The sequence below is a fragment of the Schistocerca cancellata genome, chromosome 9 (genome assembly GCF_023864275.1).
Source record: "Schistocerca cancellata isolate TAMUIC-IGC-003103 chromosome 9, iqSchCanc2.1, whole genome shotgun sequence".
NCBI lineage: Eukaryota > Metazoa > Arthropoda > Insecta > Orthoptera > Acrididae > Schistocerca > Schistocerca cancellata.
Genome location: NC_064634.1, coordinates 505,874,991 through 505,899,472, shown reverse-complemented (window position 1 = coordinate 505,899,472; position 24,482 = coordinate 505,874,991). Strand labels below are relative to the sequence as shown.

The window sequence follows — 24,482 nt, the reverse complement described above, 5'->3', positions numbered from 1 at the left end:
ATAACGGACATCAGCCGCTGTGGCCGCCATTAAGATTTCACGGACGTGTCAGCTGTCATTACGGCTCTATGATGGCAGACATCTGTAGCCAAGTCTTAGTATTTTGTGCTCGTTGTTCTTTGTTGCCGCCAAAATTGCAGCATTCATTCACACTATGCAGTACGTAATTCGGTTCGCCCTTTTACTAAATACTCAGTTTATAAAGTTAAATATGAATTACATGCAGAGGTACCTGTAAAATCATTCCTGTGTCGCAAAAGGAATTCCTGTGGCTGGAGGAATTATTTCCTGGATGATTGCATGACAGACGCAAGACTGCTGTCTCGTGTGAGCATTTTGCTCATTCCTTACCTAAGAAAAATACGAGAGTGGTAGTAGAAATAGTCAACTTTGTCATGAATTACTGGCTCTGTTATGTGTAGTTCATAAGAAATAGCGTAATTCAGTTGCGTGTAAAATGAAACTTGGCAAGGACGATAACTTTAGTGAGTTGGTCTGTGGAGGCCCCAACTTAAAATCTGGATTTGTGTAATTGCTGTTAACTCAATCGCATCACGAAGCTCATCGCTCAAAATTGTCACCGCATTAAACTAACAGAAACGTACTGTTTGATTCCTAGTCCGTTACTTCTTTGCTTTCATTGCTTTAATAGAAGCCCAGTTACTCCGGAGTAACTCTGGATGTAACTGCCATCATTCTGTGGCGCCAACAGCAACAATCGACCGCTGATGCAGCGACAGAGTTCTGTGGACTGCAGTAGACGGAGAATTAACGGAAAGATAAACTCGGCTTCTACATTACTATGATCTGCATTTGCGATTAATGTCTGAATGTGCTTACAATCAGTACAGTGTCACTATGCGAATCTGCTACTTTTTTCGTGATTTTGTGGATCGCGTGCTGGCTTTCCAGAGACGTGGCGGAACATAGGGGGACAACCTGGCTGGGTGTCATTCAGTGACATACGTGTAACGAACGTATAAAGTGAATAACTTATACAGTGCTGTAGGAGCTAGTTTTGGCATCCAGCACCGATATACAGGGCGTGCAGAAACAATTTGACCAATATTGCAGGGCTGAAGGACAGCATGTAACATAGGAATTTGTGTATGGGAACTAAAAGTCGTAAATGTACATTTTCAGTGCTGGAGAACCGTAATTGAAATCTGACATACGGAGGTCCTTGTTCAAAATGATAGGTAATTTACAGAAAATGTATACGTAAACAGAACGTTCGGACTAACCAGTCGTCACGTTGAGAACAAGATAAATTTAAAACATCACTAACAAGTCTATCGTATCTAGCTGAGGAACGAGATAGTACTTCTTCAGGAATGAGGACAATCACATGTCCATGTTTCTTGTTTGGATATATCTCAAAAAGGTCAAATTTTAGTGAAAAATGAGGCACCACTTAGTTAACATGAGTATGTATAGAAAATGTTCAAACTGACCACCGCTTTCATGCTGGCATAGTGGTTTAAAGATCTAATTGCGACCTGTATTTTCTATACTCAGATTCCTTCATTTGATACTGTCTTCGTCAGATTGGTTTTCCGCGCCCTGTGTATGCCAGACGATGCATTACACTCTGTTGTTCGAATTCTCACGAGTCCAATACACTTAATCTTTGGTAGAAAGTGCTAAGAACGGCAAAATGGCGGAATGCGTTGGTAGCGATTAGTAACTTTAAAATTCAGTAGACAGTAACTACGTAAACGGAAATGTCACACTTATAACGAAGCACTACGGAATTAGACGTGAAATACGTTTCTTGATTACAAAAAGTCCTCTAGTAGAGTGGTGAACGCAGAAATGTCGTGACAAGAGTGTCTGTCACGCTATTGTAGGGCAACGTATGAGGCCCCACAGATTAGGTATTAGTGAAAGCAAGCGCCGTTGGTCGGTTGCCAAAGCGTTTAAAATTAAAGACGAAACAAATTTATACCGTCTATGATGTTGAAGTGATGTTTCGGAGCAGCATGAATACGGTGAAATTGATTACTCTTTCTTAGTTCGATATGTATCTATGACACAAGGACGATACTCTATGGAACCAAGTTGCCCCTACTCCTTCTCCTGACCAGAAGCAAACACTATTCTACTTATTAACTGTTTTGACAATACTGAAATGTGGTGAATATTGCTTCTAGCCCTGCATCAAGGTGGGCTAACAGAATCGGATACCTGCTGCGAGTTTCCATACTTGTACTGAGCAGTCAAGATGAACGGCGCGACACAGACGGCGACCACGCGGGACACAACACTGGGATGACCTAAATTTCGGAAACCACTTTTCTGTAGTCATGTTTACATGTTAAACCTTAATCGATTCTACTAGCCGGAACGAACGTCTGCGGTACGTTCCAAGATTCATACGTTTCAGACCCATGGCCTCCGCTGAGCAAACTCTCGACGATGAAACGAACTTAGTAGTGTTTTCGTATTGCGAAACGAAGAGGTCAACAAGTAACGTAGAGTACGAATCCCTTGCGGACGCCAGTGAAAATATAAGATGGAACAGTATGATGAGAAGATCAGACGTAAGGGGATGTTCAAAAGTTTTGTCCAGGCCCACTAAATCGTTGGTGGCTCCTCTGTTAACCGACCAGGATTACGCTCGTTGTCGAAAGAAATGCGAGGCGGGCACTGGTGGAAGGGTTTTGCACCTGAAAAGATTACGCGTTTAGGGATGGCCAGAGAACTTGTGATCGAGTAATCAATCAGTGTTGTGTACTGGAGCCTATGCCCCTAAGCGAGAGGTTGGCTGTGGTTATAAGGACATTTGCAGCATCGATATTGCAGTGTTTCCGTGATAAGACACAACTGCTATTGGCAGATCGATTTGCAATGACGGCCCTATGTGGAATGTATTAAGAGTCCTACTATTTTACTGTCAAAGAGACGATTTGAAGATCTCGTGCATATCCCTAAAAATGTATATCACGAACAAATCAGAGATTCTAACAGTAGATAATAATTGTATGATAACAAATTTCTCGCAGATGTGCTTGTCCCACACTGGGGAATGATTTAGAAAGAGTACACAGATATACAAATAGCAATGACTTGTGGCACGACTCTGCGATGCGACACGAGGGACAGCTCATTCAATAAGAGGAAATCAAAATGATAACTTTTGTTTCACGTGATAATAAAAAAAATTGTCAGAGTGTTTTATGGCAGGAATATGAAGGACACTACGGCAGAATTTCTAGGTTGGCCGAAGGTACGGAAAATAGTGTGAGTCCAAAGTTTTACACTGGCCAACGAGCGGGAAAAAACGCATTCAGGCACCGTGAATGAAGCTTTGGTGGCGTTCGATCACGCGACCGGCTCTGCCCAGCAAAAGGACAAAAGAATATGGGTGACACAAAGTTTTTATTCTAATTCTCTACCGCCGTTTGTCTAGAACGTGATCTTTGGTCTCATAGATGCAGTGTGTGAAGGTCCTGGATAGATCTTTATTTTTCAGTTGCCAGTTACTAATGGAACATGTACAAGCAGAGAAGCAACTGCTGGACACATTGCCCCAAGAAAGGAAACAGTTTCTCACACTGCCTTTAAATTCCGCATCGGCACAAAACAGATGATACTGACGACTGTTTTTATTACATTTTCACAATCCATGCCTGTTGACAAAATACACGTTGATAATACATATACGATTAAGATTTCGCCTCGACTCAAGACGAATCTTTCTAGCCGTTGCAAGTCTTCATAATCTTGGAGCGCATCGCGTGTCATCTAGGTCAGCATAATAAAGCAGAATCACATGCGTTACCTGGCACGGATAAATATGTGTAGACGGTATTTTTTGACGATTTCCATCCGTGTTTTCCTGAAGATTTGAGCGCACGAGGATTCTGGTACAGACGTCGAAATACTGGGACAGCGTTGTTAGAGAGGCCATCGAAATTCGCACCAACGACGACCTCATAAACCGTGACTGCGGCTATAATCTTAGCAATGCTTGGGAACCAGCGATTGGGTTAATCAAGAGTAAATCTAGCAAACGTATAGTTGTGACGACCACGGCGGACAGAGCCATCACACCGACGTCATCTCAGACGCCGTCGAAATCTGTTCCACCGCGCGACCGTGGCGCGGGGCGCGGACGGCGGAGGGAGCGCGCCGCGGGCGGAGGGTATTTAAATCGGCCGCTGCCGCGACCGAACCCAGTTCCCTCTGAGCAGCCATAGCGTACGGATCTCCTTGCCGGCACGTTCACAGGAGCTCAGTCCGTCAGTTCACCTGATGATGGGGACATGTATGATCGCCGAAATATTGTGCCCGTTGGACACTATAGACCGGCAGCACACCCGTGGATATTTTGATTATCAAATACGCCGGGAGAAACTCAAGAATCACAAAGTCCATTATCTTTAAATATTAGTCTCAATTATTTTCTAACTTTTTAATAACTTTCACTTATAGAAACACACGAAAATTCATGAGCTAATTTAATATTGATAATCTTTTTCATACCTACACAGACACTCGGTTTCAATTTATAATGACACGATAGGTTCTCACTTGACAGTTTTTCAGATTAATGCCCTTGTGGCACACTGTTAACGATATGTTGGTAATTATTCACAAGATGAAATTGATACGCCGGCTAGCCTTGATACAGTTCTAAACATTATAGTTGGTCTGAGCTTGGTTCAGTGAGTGGCTGCTGGAGCTGCGATGGGTAATAATCGTGGCAACAGGCTCTTCCTAACGTCACTTTGCAATAAACAGTATTATGTGTTGTCATCCGTTTCTGGGTACGGGAAATCTCAAAACTGAAATTTGTCTCACCCCTGAATGTCACATTAGGCTATTTAGAGGTGAGACCGATTTCAACTTTGATAGTTCCCATCCCCAGCAACAAATGGAATTTTTTTTTCATTTGAGAGTTAGCCTGTTTTTCCAAGAATGTCTTCAATTGCGAGCACAAGGTGTTCCTCTTTCATATTAATTCCTCTTGGTTATGTTTGCACTGTGCCTAGTTAACGCTGCAATTATGCCTAGCCATAACGTGCAGTTCCTCCAGTTTCTCGCTCTACATGCCGCTAGCAACCACTACGCCTGCGCGCTCCTGTCAGACTCCACTGCACAACAGCTCGCGCCAGCCTCAACTGCACTGTGCACGATAATGTTCCCTACTTCAGATATACTCTTTGACTGTCCAAGGTAGCAAATCGCCGTGACTAGACCAGCGTTTTTACTACATGATATTACAAATTCATTTTTGACATTGTGTTGAAAATAATTAATCATATTCATTCATAAGAAAATAATTGCAAAATAGTGACAAAATATATTACATAGAAAAAAATACTCTATTACTCGGGATTACAATACTAATACAGCGAAATTTCTTCTGTTAGGCGCTATGTTGTTGTTACAGTTCTTTTTTTAACACATGCACTTAATGTGTCCGCTGTTTTTTCCGCAGGTGATTGTGTCTCACCATTCGAAACAAATGCCGTATCATTGTAACGCCGGAGGTCTCAATTTTTATTAACTGTAATAACCCCACACATATTTCTATTTTCATTTACGATTCTGAAACAATCTTTCGTAGAAGTGAAAGAACGCATATCCTAACTCAATAGCAATTTTATGCATTACATCATTATCAGTACTGCACGATCGATTTGATTGTTCATTCAGTCTACTGCGAAGAGCAGTCTAGATGTAAAAATACAGGGGAAGCAAATAAAAGTGGCGGGGGAACAGAGTCTCGGGGTACAAAGAAACACAACAAAGGAAAGGAAATGCAGTACTAAGACGACTGTAGGAGATGTTGAAAGTGACCACCATTCATCTCTTGGCACTTCTGAGGCCTCGCCAGCAAGATGCTGAAGGCGGATGGAGGCTGGAGTTCTGGAATTGTTGCAGTCTCGTCCGGGATGTTCTTCTGCAGTTCATGAATACCGTGAGGGTTGTTGCGATACATCTACGACTTAAGGCCACCCCACACAAAGTAATCGCGCACTGACAGATCACGTGACCTAAATGGCCAGCTAAGGCCACAATCAGACTGGCCTCTGCTAATAAATCTACCAGGTGTGGAGGTTGTGCAAATGTGCTCCAAGCATCGGCCGACGGTATGGGCAGCTGCTCGATCCTGTTGGAAGTAATTGAAGGTCTTTTCCTCCTCCATTAATGCTGCCACAAATGGTTACAAAATGTTGGCAACGTAACACGCCGAAGTTAACGTCTGATGAAACAAGATGGGACCAATAATTCAGTGTGCAGGCACTGCACATCAAATACCAACATTCCGATCATGCAACGTGTTTCGTGGACGATACGTGGATTCTTCGCTACCCAGAACCTGTGATTCTGTGAGTTGACGTAATCACTCAGGTAAAATCAGTCTTCATCAGACACAAAGAGCAGGCCCATATCTCAGCCATTCATTGTTACCAATGTCAACAACCACTCACAAAACCGGAGGCGCTCAGGAGCATCTGCTGGCTTTAATCCACGAAGAACAGACACTCGGTAGGGATGCAAATGCAAGTCCACGTGGAGTATGAGTCTGCAGGATTGCCGTGATATTTCGGCTTCTTGCGACAGACGTCAGGTTGATTTTGTAGGACTCTGAAGCATTTTCTGGCGACCAGGCACCTTTATAAATGTTTTTTGACTCGGTCAGTACAGATCCCTTGTGAAGCCATTTTCGGACTAAGCGTTTCATGGCACACTCTGCTGGCACTTTCACACCATCAAACTTCTCAACAAACAACGGACCACATCATTTCCACTTCGTTATTATGTAATTTTCCTACTGCACCACTGTGAGAACCATCATCCTATTTTCAACGCTCCACTCACACTGACACAGCCCGCACTACACTCTGAACATGTTCGGTTCACGTGACGGTGTGCACGTCACAGGGTGTGTTTATGCGCCTACATACACGTCCTGTAGTACCAACTGGTCGGGGCCACTTTTGTTTGTCCCACCCTGTATAACTGTTCATAACGTGATGAAAGACCACATGTAAAAGTCATTGTACCTCATCAATGGTACAAAAATTCTGTATCTAAAAGTGATGCACTCCATGTAAATCTCTGTGCGAAATGTAGGTCTCAGAACTGCGCCGGCCGCTGTGGCAGTGCGATTCTAGGCGCTCCAGTCCGGAGCCGCGCTGCTGCTACGGTCGCAGGTTCGAATCCTGCCTCGGGCATGGATATGTGTAATGTCCTTAGGTTAGTTAGGTTTAAGTAGTTCTAAGTTCTAGGGGACTGATGACCACAGCAGTTGAGTCCCATAGTGCTCAGAGCCATTTTCTCAGAACTGCTGTAATGAAATAATTATTTGATTTCTCTTGAATTCTTGATTCATGTGAAGTGCGTCCTCGATAAAGTGCCTCGAAAATAAAAATTGTGTGTTAACGCCGGCAAATTCACTCTTCCCGTACGATAACACATTTTGTATGCCCTAGTATCAAGTATAGTAACCTCTGCTATGAAACGTTTTCTATTACAAAATCCGCACTGTAAATTGATCAAACCACAATTGTTACTGGCAGAATGGTGTGGCATTAAAATGTATCATTCAATAAAACATCATTTGAATGTCCACATTACTATTACTTTCTCGAGGCAAAAACTGCGTCTGTTTCGCTCTGCGACTTTTGCTCTGATCCGTTAGTGTTTTTCTTCTAGGCGAAGCCTAAAAAAAATATGGTTTCCGTGTAACAAGGGAAGCTGGAACTGGTAGTTACTCAAAATGAAGAAATGGTGGCAAATGACCAGAGTGTTATTCTCGCAGAAAAATAAGCGAAATAACTACGCCAATATACAACGTAATTTACAGACTTTGTTACAGCGATATATTGATTTCCACTGTGAACATCATCATCATCATATTGGCAGCTGTCGCACTGTAGCTGTCGGGTATGTGTGTGTTACTGCAGACGAACCGCGTAAATATGAAGGTTGCTAGAATTAGATTTCACGATACATCGTTATTTTCGTAGGCCTTTTCTACCATAGCAGATGATCAGCACACAGGGCAGTAGTTGGTAGCACTTCATTTGTAGATCACGTATTTGAATTCAATGCATGATAGTGAAGTTATCACCTGAGTTGCGAATATGAGAGCATCTACTTCCCGACGCCACTCTTAACGGCTACATACACACACGGGTTTTTCTTTGTGCACATCTATGGCAAAGTACCTTTCGAATCAAGTAAGTTTCATTTTCCTCCTTCCATAATTAATATTAAAATTGTAGACTTCAGTTTTCGTGTTCACATGTTAACATTGTGATGTATTTACCAGACGCTATCAAATAAAAATTGCCCACTGTTCTATTTACAAGTACATAACATCAATGGTTTTCAAGATGTGTAAATGGATGTAATTCTCTGAACTCTCACTTTTCGTAAAGTTAACTTTACTGGCACCCTAACATGCCACTGTATATTTATAGCAGAAGTGTTGTAGCTGTACTCATTTTCAGATGGTGTAAGGAACAGCTTGTACTAACCGGAATGCCCTAAGATCATACCTTAGCAGCGTAGCTGATGTGTATTATTAAGTAAAATCAATTTTCAATGCACAGAGTATGGCGGTGCAATGAATGAGGAGTATATCTGAGAGATTTATCTAGGAACTAAATATTTTAAGTATTTATAGGCATGTACATAATGCTGTGTAATCAGTTAGTGCATCAGATACACTAAGTGAATAGATGTTTATAAAAGAGCCCAGGCAGATAATATCTACACTTTAATCCATCAGACACTGCTGTCCAAAATTAGTCTAGTTTCCTTATAGATCATAATTTGACAGAAGTCTCAAATTGTCTTCACATGATAGATAAATACTTCAGTCTATATGGAAAATGACCATTCGGAACCGACACCTAATGAATTGTGCAAAGTCTTTTTCGCGAGTTAGTTTCTTGCCGTGTTTCAATACATCGTCACCAGATCATAGCTCCGTAAAACGTAAAAGAAGAAATACAACATAAAACACGACAGACAATTATATGCACAATGGTCAACCGTTAAACAAATATTTATTAACCGAATGCTTTCAGTTGGTCAAACGGAGGAAGTACCTGGTTATGCGGGGGCAGCAGCAATGTTCAGTGCCACACTTTGACTCAGCTAGCAAGCAAGACATGAGCGCTGTACGAGGAAGACAGTTGATCTCTAAAACACTAGGAAAATACTCAGATATGATATTTTTTAACAACATTTGATCAAAGGCTACTTAAACGGGAATGATCGTGAATGTCCGGTATGGAACATTTTATTGAGAATTTTTGTACGCCAAGTCGAAATCTGTGTTCCAACAAGCCGTAATACAAGTGCTCTGGGATGCTATCTCACTAAATCACTATGAAGAAAGGAGCACAAATAATTTGTCACACTATGAGAAAAACTTTGATAGTGAGACCGCCCTTAGTGCGTTTCTAACCAGAAATTCATTCCTTCGATATGGACCGTGGCTGTTTATCTTTGTTCTCAGATTCACTGAATTAAATAAATATTAAGAGTTGTACACAGAAATGTGCGTTAGGAATACTTATTGTTTAATATGACTTGATTGCAGTATTTGTAAAAAAATGTAAGACATCTATTTTTTACTTCAGTTAGTGACTCTAGATGTGACGTCTACAACAAACTTACAGGAGACCAACATTTAACATTGCGCAGTTCTGGGAGACGAATACTTCAATCAGTTTTTGTGCAGGTCTAGATTGCTCTAGAACGTACAGACGTAAGTGAAGTATTGGAAGGTTAAGCCAAGGTACAGAGCCAATGTTCTCATCCACACATTAAGCACAGCCATACTACTACCGTCCAACCCTTTTATCCTCTATACCAACGTTAAATCCAATTCCGTTATTCACCTGGTGTCTTCATTTCATAAACGGCGTTTTACTCCAGTTTAAAGCTCACCTTGTTGAACACATAATTTGCATTCCATAGAGCATTTCCTTTATTCTCTTTCTCACTGTCGTCGCTTCTGTCCCATACGTCTCAACACTTTGCACAAAAATCTTCTATAACCACTTTTTTCTGTCTTTAGATACAACTGCACTCAGAACATTCATGATTTTCACAGTGAGTGGTATCAAGTATTTCGGATATACAAGTTGAAGTCAGACAATCAGCTACTTAGATCGTCGCCATCCAAGCTGCACGGGAGACTTGCATTTGTTAGGAGGATTCTCTGAAACTGTGGTGTAATTCGTATAAAAGGGACCACTGCAACCTACTCTAGGACACTTACCCAGTGTTTGCGATCTGTGGCTGTAGCCCCCACTGTGACCTTAATGGGATTGTATTCTGTAGACGAAGGGGTAACTGCAAAGAGCTGGGATTTAAATGGCACTTTTGGAAGAAAGACATCATTTCCAAAGAACCCAGTTCGATAAAAATGTAGGAAACTGGTGCTGAAGGTTATATAAGCAGCCTTTCCGCTGGTTGCTTGCTTTATCAGTGCAGAGATCTCTGGAATTATCTAAAGGAGACTATGGACCATATGAATGCAGTACGTACTGGCCTAGTCGTGTAAGATATCAATCAAAATTGTTATGGGGCACACTCTCGTCTGTATTTTACATGGCTCTGGCAGGTTTCTGAACGTTTCTACATCAACATCCGTACTCTGCAAACCAGTGCTTCTCATCATACTACACAATATCCTCTCTTTCCGTTTCATTCGTTTAGGAACTGAGGGAAGTATGATCGCTCAGTCACATTTGTGCACACTGTGATTAGTCCGATTTTGTCTCTGCGATCGCTTATGTAGGGGTGGTTTGCTATTAGCATAAGTTTCTCAAGTAATACCAGTTTCTTCAACATACAAGTATATTTCCATGTGGTCGTTGTCGTCTAAGTTAATATGTCTACTACTTACTGTTTTTAGCCATTTCTATGATTCTCTGACATGGATTAGACAAATCTTTGACCATTCGTTCTGTCCATTTTGCAAATATTTAATACCGCCTGTCAGTTGTATTTGCTGTGAATCCAACACTAAAGGACAATATTCTATTATTGATGAACAAGTGATTTGTAATGGATCTTCTTAGATGACTGAATGCATTTCCCCAGTGTCGTATCGATGAACGAAGATCTACCACCTATTCTACGTACATCTAAGCCCACGCTATCTTTATATCCCTAGAAACGGTTTCCGCCAGGTATGTGTATCATTTGAAAAATTCTAGTTTTAATTCAGTGATATTTAAATCAAAGGAGACGAGATTTTGCATTTTTTGAAGTGCACAGTTTTACATTTCTGACCATTTAATGCAAGCTGCTAATGTTTGCACAATCCTTAACTCTTAAAGGATGTGAATATTTGTAATGTTTTTGTGTCACAGAACACTTCATTCTGTACAACTGCATAAAATGACAATATGTATAATGTTGTGCTAAGTCCTTAACATACAACATAAACAACAAGGGTTGCAACGTATTTCCCTGTGGCACACTCGCAGTTACCTCTACTTCTTCCAATCATTCCACGTCCAAGATAACATGCTGTGTCCTTACAAAATAATCCAAAACCCAATCTCAGATTTATTTGGTGCCCCATAAGGTCTTACTTTAACTAGTAACTTAGCTCTAGTCATGATCCCAACGCTTCTTGCAAACAAGAAATGCTGCATTCACTTGTGTATGTTGAGCCATTTCTTTCAGGGTAATATGTGAGAAGAGCGCAACGTGCATTTTGCTTGATCAATGTTTTTGAAACTCATGTTGGTTTGCAGGGATGAGGTCTTCCTTTAGGAGATAATCATTCACTGAATATTAATCGACGCCTCATTTACATCTGATGTCCTAGCGACAGATCAACAGTACTCTGCATATACGAAATCTTAGTCCTCTAAAAGAATTTTGAAATAATTTTCGTATGAAATATGGTCATTGTGGTTTTAGTCTGTAGCTGATGACTCCCTCAGTGAGGCATATTAGTGGTACAGCTGTATTGAGGTACTGATGTACGAAAGGCTCCTAATAGTTACACTAACTTTTGCTGCACTTTACTGAAACTATATAATTTACATTAATGAGGATATAAACAATTCATTTAATTAAAGTAACAATAACTTAAGTAGTTTTATTTACTTGATGGCAATAAAAATACACTGAAAAAATCATACAGACAATACATAAACTTCTGTTTACTGTCCCAAAAAAATGTATAAATATATTACTCAACTTTGTGCTAATCAGCATCCTCATAGTAATCCAACCAGCGCATTTTTAAAAAAGAAATAACTGGTGGTCTCAATGCGGTCACACACACTGCCGGCTGCTCTTACTTCAACAACCCGTACATTAGGGCAACCAAGCAACAAGTACACTCGCTGCAGCGCAAATCGTTCAACGAAGCGAAGACACCAAAATCACTTAAACCTTCGATGGAGAGCGTGGTTCGAGATGGTCTCCAGGGATGGGTCTCTCCGAGACTGCATCATCTGGACACAGTGGTCTTCACAGCTGCAGACTACCCTAGCACTCCCCCTGTCAGACCAAAATCTAAACTTATCCACACACTATTGATCTAGTGCACCTTGCCTGTTATCCTCAGTACCATAAAAAACAACAAACTTCACATATAATTAAGTTGAGGATGGCCAATGATCACTTTAATGCAGGTGCACACCACGCTCGAACTTTTATTGGAATAGGCGAAGTGCCACAAGTAATGAAGATAATTATCAAGTGGTAGTACAACAGTAGTGGGTGGTATATGTTGAGAACTTAAATCTGTCAGGAGGTGTGCTAGGGTAGTCTGTGCAGTTGCTATGATCACTGTGTCTGTATGGTGCAGTTGTCTGGACATCTGCCTAGTAAGCAGAAGACTCGGGTTCATATCCCAGCCTAGTACAAATTTTCCTCATTGATTTAATCAGTGCTCCCCAGCAGCTACATAATTATACCCTTTGTATCTTGATATTTGAAAATACGACTTTTCACCCTTTCAAAGGCGTATAGCACTCCTGAAAAGTGTTTACAATTCTGACTGGATTACCTACAATAATTCGTCGTTCATTTTTACTGTTCTTGAGAGCCGTAGTTTGTCAGACTGCCAGCTCGGTCAATGAGGGCGCTCTTGGCAGAGTTTATAAGCAGTGGGTTGCATGGCGGCCACTGCGGAAGCTCCAGCAGCATGACAGTGGCCTGAGGGAAATGCACTGCAGATACACAGAAGGGAAATGTGGAAGAAGAGAAAATCCGCTGCAGCACTCTGTGGAGTGTGATTGGAGATACGCGTCACCTGGTACGTGGTGATACATCTTACAACAGCAGCACTACGACTGTGTGGGAACTGTACTATTTGATGTTGTCCTAAGATCGTTTCCAAATGGTGATAAACTAATGATGAGATTTCAAATAAGCAGATCGTGTGACTATTGCAACCGACACCACATTGTAATTAAACACAGTAGCTGTCAAACGATCTGTACTGCAGACACGTGAGTTAATTCAGTTTGGGTTGATAACTAATGCCGTGTGACTATTGCTAATGGTGTCACACTGTAAGTACAGACACAAATTACTGCACAGGAGACACAGAAGTAATTTCAGTGCTGGGTCTGACATGAAGATGCATTCAAGCTATAGAGCAGTACGTGGCTGTTACCTTGGTAGGGTTGGAATCCTGCCTGGGGCATGGATGTCTGTGATGTCCTTAGAACCACTTAAATCTAACTAACCTAAGTTCTGGGGGACTGATGACCCCAGATGATAAGTCACATAGTGCTCAGAGCCATTTTGAACCTGGGTAGGGTGAAACCTGCAGTAGTTTCACTTGGCACAAACCACTACTTTTCTGTGTTCAGATGCTGTAATAACTCGTGTTCTTAGTAACAGACGAGTTTTAGATTTTTGTTGTTTGCACAAAAGGAAGCTTGAGTCTTATTGGATTAGTTTTTAAGAGGGTGTGATGAAAAAGATACCTCCAAATTTTTTATATTTGAAAACTCATATCTTTACTCTTCGCGTATGCAAATCTATATCGAAACATAGTCACCCTGCAGGAGAACAGATTTCTGACAACGAGAGACGAGTTTTTTGATACCGTCACTACAGAATGTTTGCTGACGAATCCACAACCTGTGCTTTTCCATCAGTATCAAAATCAAAGTGAAGCCCTCCAAGGCGTTCTTTAAATTTTGGGTACACACGAAAGCAGGACGGGGCCAAATCAGAAATGTATGGAGGATGGTCAAACAGTGAAGTCTGGGTATTGGACAGTTGCAGACATGCAGCGCTCTAGTGTGGTACAGCATTGCCGAGCAGAAGGAGAGGATGGTCCGCGTGTGGACAGTTTTCTGAGAGTCTCACAGTATGCTGAGACAGTTACGTTACACCAAGCCTTGTCACATGCTACAGTTTAGTCGCAGCAAGCAGTAGCTTGTGCCATATCAGTGGTGTAAAGAAAGCGTTGTAGGATGGAACATGTGGTATTTGCAAATAAACTATCTTTAATCTCATAACAATTCCACCTGCCTTGAGAACTGAACATTATGTTAGTTGCCAGTAGCTCGTATTTCAACATGTTTTTAATTTTTAACGGTTTTATTATAAAACGAATTCTTAATTTCATTTAATTTAATAATTATTGGTGTGTAATTGAGTAATAATGTAACAGGTATATTGCTGCTATCGAGAAAATCTCTTCAGAAGTGTATTTATGAATTTGAGTCGAATATTTGTTCCTAGGTTCTTGACCGTGGGAACCTTCGAACACGTTTTCACATTTGAGAGAAGCTTAATCTTGCAGCATTTTTTATAATTTCCGAAAAATCCTGCAAAAATCAAAGGAGTGTGCTATGAATTGAAACTGGAATAATATTATGTACTAAACATCTATTGAGGGATTCACTAGAAGTGGCCATAAAAGGCTGCAGAGGCACCCTTTCTCCTTGAAGTGGGAGTAGAGAGACAGTGAATGACTGCAGGTTTAAATTTATCACATTCTATATTTTAATAATGAAGAAAAGTCATGCAGTTCTTTTCGTTTTACTCCAAGAATGTCTGTCGGACTGCCACCTTCACCTTAGCATATCTATCAGCTGCTGGTGGTTGTTCTTCCTGGCGAGATCCAGTGGGGTTTCCCCGTCGTTATTCCTGGCCAGACGGTCGGCTCCAGCCTCTAGCAGTGCAGATGCCGCGTCTGCGTGGCCGTTCAGAGCCGCACAGTGCAGCGGCGTTCGCCCCCACTGATCCCTGGCGCTGTGGTAAGGAGTGGCCGCCAGCAGCAGCCGCACCACAGCCACGTGGCCTCCCAATGCAGCCGCATGCAGGGGAGTGCTCTGCCTTTTGTTCCTGGCATCAGCCTCCGCCCCTGCCTCCAGCAGCAGCCGCGCCACAGCCTCGTGGCCACTGTATGCAGCCCTGTACAGGGGCGTCTCCTGCCAGCCGCTGGTCCTGGCGTCCACGTCTGCTCCACCCTCCACCAGGCACCTCACTGCCTTCAGGTGTCCCTTGTCTGCAGCCCAGTGGAGGGACGTACACCTGCTCTCGCCCTCATCCGTCGCCCCCACGTCAGCACCAGCTGCCAGCAGCGTCTGCAGCTCGGTGACTGCATCCTCCTGCGCAGCCCGGATCAGCCTGCTGTTCTTCTCCTTTTCAGGAAGCCTCCTGTGCAAAAAGGACAAACTGTCTCATTTTTCTCCAAGTAGACACTTCTGATTAAGAACACTGCAGAAAAACCTGAGATAAGACCAGTTCCAAAAAAGCATCTGTCATAACGACCACTAACTAATCTCCAATTTTCACAACTGAAACAGATGCCTTATGAAGGTATAATAGTCCAATTTGCTGCAACCCCATTTTAGTACGTCCAAATGTGGCACACAAACATACTCATGTCTTCAGGTGTTTAAACTTTCCTGTATTAGCAGTTCTTTTATTTGCAAATTTGTCTAAACATCCTCGCCAACAGTCAGCTAGTGCTTAACGGAAAACAATTTAATCGAAATACTTCAGATATAGCAACAGCTTTAGATTACTTCTTTATCCATACCCGCAACCATATTTGTTGGCATGTACAATTTTACAAACTTACTGAGAAGAGTGTTTGCATGATAACAAGCACATCCACAAGCAGTCTCATACGCTCTCATGTGCACACACATTCACATATACATATACACAGAACCACACCACCACCCCTCTCCCTTACACACACACACACACACACACACACACACACACACACACACACACACACACACACGCACACATACACTAAACGTTTTCACGACACTGCCAGTCTGACATCTGTTTTTGAACTATTTTCTAGACCCAGTGCATTTGCAAATGGAATTGATTGATCTGCAGTGTAATTCCCGTTTAAAGGACAGATTTTTTTACGTGAAAGTTGTCCAGGAATTTTACGAAGGTTTTCCTTGGGAAGAGTTTCCCCGTCTCCACAATGAGGCAGCAAAAGTTATATCGTAGTTTGGATCGACATACGTGTCCGAAAGGTTTTTTTCGATTATGAAGCTAAATAAGACCAGATTACGTGGCAATCTGAGTGACGAAAATATGAGTTTGTCCGTGTGCCGTCGGTTTGTGCCGGATATGAACTTTATTATGTCTACAGCGAACCAAAAACAATTAAATTAATGGTGATAATTTTGTTGTATTTGTCATATGTTTTGTTGAGAATTGTAGTTATTGCAAATTCTGTACAGTAGTTCCAGATAATAAAATTTGCTTGTTTCACATGTAGTTGGAATCACTTATTCCACATCATGCTGCATGCTGTAGACTACTTTTACACCCGTTTCTATATTTCAGCTTAAATGTTTTAAGAATATTACGAGTGACGCTGTGAAAAGCACGATGTTGTTGGTGTAATGCAGTTTCAAACCCAGCGTTATTGTTATTTTTCTGTAGGTGTACCAATAGCCAACAGAGATTCAGCATTGCTCAACATGATGTGTCGTACAGAGCTTATCAAATGTCATAATATGAAACTAAGGCACTTGCTAGCAGGGCGGTGATCCTTACGCGAATGCACTCTCGCATGCGGAGTGTTCGTAGATCTGCGCATGCGCGCGCAGACAGCTGGTGTGGTAGTGGGGTACGTGTGACGTCAGAAGGGAGCGATCCGCACGCGTGTGAAAGCTCGGCACGCATGCATGCATGCACACGTGCCGCGTTCTTGGCCGTCCCTGGTCTAAACCAACTGAACAACAAATTCGTACTATTACTCTTGCAAGTGAGATAGTATAGCTTACAAATGCAATAGAAACTAAGCACAGAGGACAGAATATAGGGAAATGTTGACGGAGAAGATGAAAGACTTTAAAGAGAGGGTCTGAGTTTGGATTATGCCATCCTAGTACATAATACTGAAAGGGTAGCGGAAGACTCAACCCTACAAAACACGCCCTACTGTGCCTCTCCCAGGCCGCCTCCAGTCTAGTGGGATGAAGAACACAAGACGGAGCCAACAAGGGGAGACAATCTCTAGACACCTACAAGCGACAGGCCACGGACGAAAATTTTCTGTTCTTTAAACATATGGAAGCAAAGGCGCACCATCTATACAAAAAAAAGGGAACCTGGTGAAACTTACGTAATATATCTGCTGAATGATCCATGACTATTGTTTCGAATAAAATCTATAGAATAAGATGTATTAATACAGCAATGGGAAAATTACAGGCAACATCTAAAGTCTTTTTTGAGAACATTTTACGCAACTTGACCCCAAGCGGATCAGAACAGCAAAAAGCGTGTTGATGGTAAAGCGTCAGATGGCACATCTACTAAATGGGAATTTCTCCCTGTTGTAAAGCCCTCGAACAATAGCGTGCAGAAGGACTCTGAGGCCTGGACCGAGTGACTGACTGCTCCAACACATGTCGGAGAAGGGATGAATTCGTTTATTGAATATTTTAAATAAAATATGGACCAACTAAACCCACAAACTAGAAATGAAGACTGCTCGGATGTTATAAATACATAAAATGCCTCAGTGCTCTCCATCATACAGTTCCTTCATACATTCCTAGGTCTCGTTAACGCACGAATGAAAAATGAGAGGGCAGAAAGGTAGATTGAGAATCTAAAAGCACTCCGCCTTGGACAAACGGGTTTTACAAAGTGTAACGGGACAGCTGAAACACTGGTATCATTATCACTGATATACTAGCTGCGTACAGTGACAATCAGTATTTGCTAGCAATATACACGGATACGACAACCGATTATGAAAGTTTTATTATGCCGTTATTGATAAATGGGTTGAAGAATCATCACATCCCACAGTCATTCGTTCACAAGCTACAGTATACCGATTGTCTTCAGGTAGAACCCAGATTATACAAGACACTATCAAAGAGAAGGACCAAGGAAGGAAGCAAATGGATATCAAAAGGCTCACCATTACTGTTTCATCTTTTTACATCTGACGAACATGCAGTGTTTCACGAAACTGCAGAATGTAGATGCATGCAGAATGCAGATGGTTTATATATTTATACTCGTATCGATAGTTTTCCTGTGTGTCAGCAGAAGATGCATAATGCTGTGATAATGTTTAGTGAATGGCTGAATGAGGACTGCCTCGACATGTTGCCTGAGAAATCAGCTGTGTGCGTACATATGAGACATAGGCTTAACGAAGAAAGACTTATAAGACTAGGCCTTTACATTCTCTCTAAAGAGTCGTCAAGTATTTAGGGCTTTATACCCATCATAAGTTAACATGGTCACATTACACGAATCACGTAATTAACAAATCTGTAGGTGCCAGGGAAATCCCTTGCACTGTGACAGGATGTCGTTGGGAAGCACACTCAAGAATATTCGTTAGCACATGTAGCGTGCAAATAATACTCAACTTGGATTATGGATGCATCTGTTACAGTTCGGAACGCATAATAGACTACAAAAACTGTGTGTTACTGTGAAGCTACCGGAGCATCCAAATCAACTCCAACTAACGCATGGCTAATGGAAGTAAATGTATTTCCGGCGCAGGTCTAATAACATTCCATCACTGTCAGATTCTTCTTCAGATTTCTCCTGGTACGTTCTCACATCTTTAGCAGAATTCGATGGTCCCTCCTTCCGCAAATACGTCGCCACTTCGCAAAACTTACGACGCTTCAGCACACCCTATGCTCACACCTTACTGAAGCTGAATATCAAGACGCAATTTCGTTTCAACCAAGATACACTGAATGAGAAGGTTTTAGCTAGCAAACTAGCACCTGGACGATCCTCATGACTGATCTACGACAATGGATCTATATTAAAAGAGGGGCAGGAAGTGCATTTGTAGATGGCAAAGCTAATCGCTGATGCACATTCAAGCTCCCTGAAATTGTGTCCACACTCCCTGAAGAACTCAAAGCGATTTTAGACGAATTTAAAGACGCAAAAGAAGTACAAGAAGAAAAAAATCAATCCTAACAGACTCACATTCAGTGATGGTGCTGTTAAAATGCTACTATGCCGATGTACCGAAAATTATCTAGTATATCGCATTATAGAAGCAACGCAGGAGATTTCCACATAAATAAGAAATTGAAAACTTGTCGCAAGTTCCTATGGGACCAAACTATTGAGGTTATAGGTCCCTAGGCTTACAAACTTCTTAATGTAACTAACACTAACTTAAACTAACTTACTCTAAGGACAACACACTCACACCCCTGCCCGAGGGAGGACTCCAACCTCCGAGGGGGGGCAGCCGCGCGAACCGTAGCAAGGCGCCTCAAACGGCACAGTTACGCCGCGCGGCTAAGAAATAAGACGACCCTCATATTACAGTTCAAGTTGCACAATAGAATAAAGATAAATGAAAATGTAGACAAGCTGGTCAGGAAAGCTCTTTACACCGCTGCAGCGAAATACAATGAAGTGCCACCCGACAATGTTCTTCACAGCATAGGAATTATAAACAGTGCCAAATGGAGTGAAAATCCACAACAGTAGAAGAAAGTGGTAGCTAATCTCCCATCACATACTAAGTACCAAAATCGTAGATGCAGTAGAAACTTTGCATTGAGGTGTCAAAAGACGGGGGGTACCTCCTAATTTCGTGTCCTTTTGCCCAGCATAGGGCAGCGGCTCCACGTGGCAAGGTCTCAACAGGTCGTTGGAAGGTTCCTGCACAAATACAAAACCATGCTATCTCCATGGCCGTCTGTAGCAGCAAAAGTGTTGCCGGTGTAGAATGTTGTGAGCGAACTGGCACCTATGTCTCATAAATTATATGTGCGACTCATGTAGGGTGCTCGAATTCTCCAGACTGGGCCACAACTGTTCGTGATAGGTTAGAAGACCAGTGACATGGCGCTATGTCATAAACACAAATGCCATAGTTTTCAGAGAACATGAAGTACATGAATGGCTGCAGATGGTCTCCCAGTAGCCGGAAATAACCATTGATCGGTTTAGTAGGATCAGAAAACCTAGTTCATTCCATTGAAATACAGCTCACACCATTAAGTAGTCACCACCAGCTTGTACAGTGCCTTAGTGACAAGCTGGGTCCATGGCTTCGTTGGGCATGCGCATCACTCGAATCCTACCACCACCTCTTACCAACTGAAATCGGGACTCATCTGAAAAGTTCCCGCATTTTCAATCGCTTAGGGTCCAACCGATATGGTGACCAGACCACCTGAGGCACTGCAGGGGATGCCGTGCTGTTGGCAGAGGCACTCACGTCGGTCGTCTGCTGTCATAGCCCGTTAACGTCAAAATTCGCCGCACTAATAGATACGTTCGTTGTACGTCCAACATTTATGAAGTTATTTCAGGTAACTTTTCTTGTCTGTTAGCATTTACAACTCTACGCAAACGGCTCTGCTCTCGAACTTTAAGGAAGGCCATCAGTCACAGTGTGGTCTACGGTGAGAGGTAATCCCTGATATCTGGCATTCTCCACATTCTCTTGACACTATGGATCTCGGAATACTGGATTTCCGAAAAGGAATGTCCCATGCGTCTAGCTCCAAAGACCCTTCCGCATTCAAAGTCTGTTAATTCGCCTCGTGCGGCCATAATCACGTCGGAAACTTTTCCACATGAATCACCTGAGTGCAAATAACAGTTTCACCAATGCACTGCCCATTTTTACCTTGTGTACATGATAGTATTAGGACACGTGGGGCATCACATCACTCTGCATTGTTGCCAGATGTATCCAAGATGGCAGCCATAACGTCATTCTAGATGGCGGGAAAGTGCCACGCCCCCCTTCCCCAAAAAATTGCTGTAATTTCAAATTCCAACAGGATAATGCACGGCACCTCCATTATCTCTACTAAGGAAAAAAAATCGCTCGAAGATAGACAACTTGGCCTACCTCAACTAATATAAGTCATCAGACCGCCACTTCCTCCTATGAACTGGCGTCAAGTTTGAATTTTGGCGCTACACAAAGATCACTTGGGATTTCGCTCTTAATCTGAGAACATGGCGCGAAAGAAACTACACTTGTACTAACCTCAGTCGCCATCTCCTCCTAAGGATTCTTGGGAAAGAAGGTCTTTATTATTTAAACTATTTCATGTAGGTGTGTTCGCCACTGGGTCCACAACTCGAGTGACTTAGGGCATTTCGTCGCCCCCAGAGGGCGCTATGGTGAAGTCAGGTGATGACTCAAGTACAGTTATGCATGATGGCAGCAAACAGTGTGTTCACCACGAGGTCTAGTACTCAGTACCACCAGCAGAGGACGCTGTCGTCCGTTTCGTGACGTAAGCCAAGATAGTGGGGGTAAATGGCGGGAAAACGACTCTGGACACAAGTCTTTATTTTTCAGACAGTTTCTCTTACACGAGATCTATAGTCCAACTGGCCTAGTAGTGCACAATACTGCCACCAGAGGGTGCTATCATCCCTCATGTGACATAATCCAAGCTGGTACTGCTGTGCTGCTGGGGTGAGTAAGACAGGAGTGTATTTATTTTGGAACATTTTATTTAGGGATGGAGTATATTTAACACACTGACATGAAACACTCACCCTGATTTGCTTTGGGTCAGAAAACACAGTATGCAAATACCCAAACAACTCCTAATTTTCCGAAATAATCTTAGAACACAATGGCAAACTGCTCCTAAATAATGCATTACACAGACTTGTAGACACGCTCGGTACTCGTAAACTGCCAAAATAACGCATAGTACAGCGTACAGACCTGCTCACAAAACAATGCAATCGACACACTCAATCACCCTCAGCACCCCCTGTCCAGTTTAGAGTACAGACAGCCCCAACGAAGTGACTCGGCCGTCAGCCGTCAAACCACGCACAGCTGCCCTTACGCACCACGTCTCACGGCCAAACGTCTGCAAGTCGGCTCGCCATCTAACAATGTTCCCAGTGTTATTCTTATGTCGCATGGCTTTCTAAAAAACATAAGAGCCAACTCGACGTCTCAGGAATTGTATAGTGTCCCACTTAACGCTCGCTTTCTGGATGTCTCAGCTTTTATGCACGAAAATTTCTACTCTAACAGAACCTGTTTACGAATCTTCTCAAATGTCCACTTCATCACTAAAGCTGCCCATGACATACTAAGTACTAGTTCGCTATTCGGCCGTCTAGACGAGGACAAACTTAACTCCGATACATTCCTACACTCCAACAGGCCTCAGCATTCGGATTGCTGCTGTCGTTAATTGGAACCGAGAATCATTCCCACCACAGGCAATCCTTACACAGAAATATTCCGGAAAACTGGTCACATATATGTTCTATCATTGTACTTACAATTAAATGTTACGATCGCAGTCTCAATTGAACGGCATTCGACGATGAGGGAAGTATTGGAAATAAATCCTGTTGACTGCTGTGACTCTGGAAATATTTTTACCTTCCTTATGCCTGGATATACTCTTCCCTTTACTATCGCAGTACTCAAAGTCAAATCCATACCTTCCCTACAACAGGGCATTGTCATATCCTTTCCACAAACACATACTTTATAAACTTGATGCTCAAATGATTACATATCACGCACCCATAACTACTACTAAGTGTAACATTTCATCAATAAATGATTGCCTACAATACGAAATAATACCGACCGAAAATAAACGATGGGTGTGCCCGTCTCTTAGGTGGTTCTTGCGAGTCCTACCACTGTGTCATGGAAAGAGAGACGTAACCAATCAGATGTTAAACAAGAAACCCGATCCTGACAACTACTGCATGCTACTCTCACAAGCGCTCTTGGTTATACAGCTGCACGCAGGTATCCATATTAAAAGCTATATGCGCTTTACAAATCGTGGTACAACATTACCTCTGAATGAGGTGGCCCTCTTTTTCCCGGACAAATACCATGACAGTGATTGTAGGAATGTGTAAGCCCATAATGCAACCTCAGAATAAAATCAATGAACTTTGAAAGTCATTCGGCTAAGGAACATGGCATGTAAGCTGTATTTGCTACTCGTTTACACCGACCCCTACTAGACGCATTCTGTCTCGAGACCATATCAGACGTTCCGCAATATATGCACTGAATTATAGGCGATGACTTACTGAGAACGAACATAAACAGTAGTAGTAGTAGATCATGTGCTGATTGAGGTCGTAAGAAGAAAAATGTACACTAGCTTCTCAGATCTCTAGTGTTACGCTATATGTTAGAAATTATGTCCATCATTTGTTATCAGGTCTTTCCATTCAAGCACATACATGCATAGGCTCACACTCGCAGGTGAATCATATATCAGGCACTCTCATACCTCTAAAGAAGCCACCTTCGTCGAACCTATCTCCTACAATAAAATTACAATCCAGTTTTAGTTACACCACAAACATCTTACAGCCGCACTCATTTCTACAGCTTCTTGCACATGATTGCTCCAATTTAAGTCTGAACTGAGCAGAAGCTGGAGAAAGACATATCCAATACGTTCTGCACACGAAGTAGAAAAAAAACGACGTGAGTTACTGCAACAGGACCATGTTTTGAGCATTCGGTGGAAATGCGAGCAATCTGCTACGTCCCCAAACTAGATACAAGTACTGCAGATCCACGTCCATTCAAATCAATCAGCAAACATGATATCATTATTCTCTATCCCTCAACAAAAAAAATTACGATTTATAAAAGCTTAGACGATTTAGAAATCACCAATGTGCTGGTGCGGGTGGAATGACGCAGAGCTGCGGTATGCGTCCAGTGTGGAGAAATAGATTTCACAATACTTCCCCACAATAGCGTAGCGTGCAGCCTTTCAAGCATTCCTAAGGATCATAGGCAGTCCGTCACATCAAACTGCTACTGCTACTGTCTGTATTACATGATCCTAATAAATATACAGGCACCGCGGAGACCACTTTAAAGTTTGATCACAAATGGACAAATGAATTATCGTATGAGACGCTCCCTCTGGTCCTGTTTAGTTGTTTTAAACACTGTTTTCTAACACGATTTTGTACAACAACAAACATTTCATTTTTTCTGACACGACTTCGATACCTGTGTAAGGTTCTAAACTGACATT

At 42.2% G+C, this 24,482-nt stretch overlaps 1 protein-coding gene across 1 annotated transcript in view; it reads right to left on the bottom strand.

Moving 5' to 3' along the window:
- Positions 1-15,038: 15,038 nt before the first annotated feature.
- LOC126101530 (poly [ADP-ribose] polymerase tankyrase-1-like) overlaps positions 15,039-24,482 on the bottom strand; it is a 29,148-nt gene continuing 19,704 nt past the window's right edge. The window contains exon 3 of the mRNA XM_049912171.1: positions 15,039-15,627. Coding sequence (XP_049768128.1) covers positions 15,039-15,627 — 589 coding nt within the window. The remainder of the gene's footprint in view (positions 15,628-24,482) is intronic.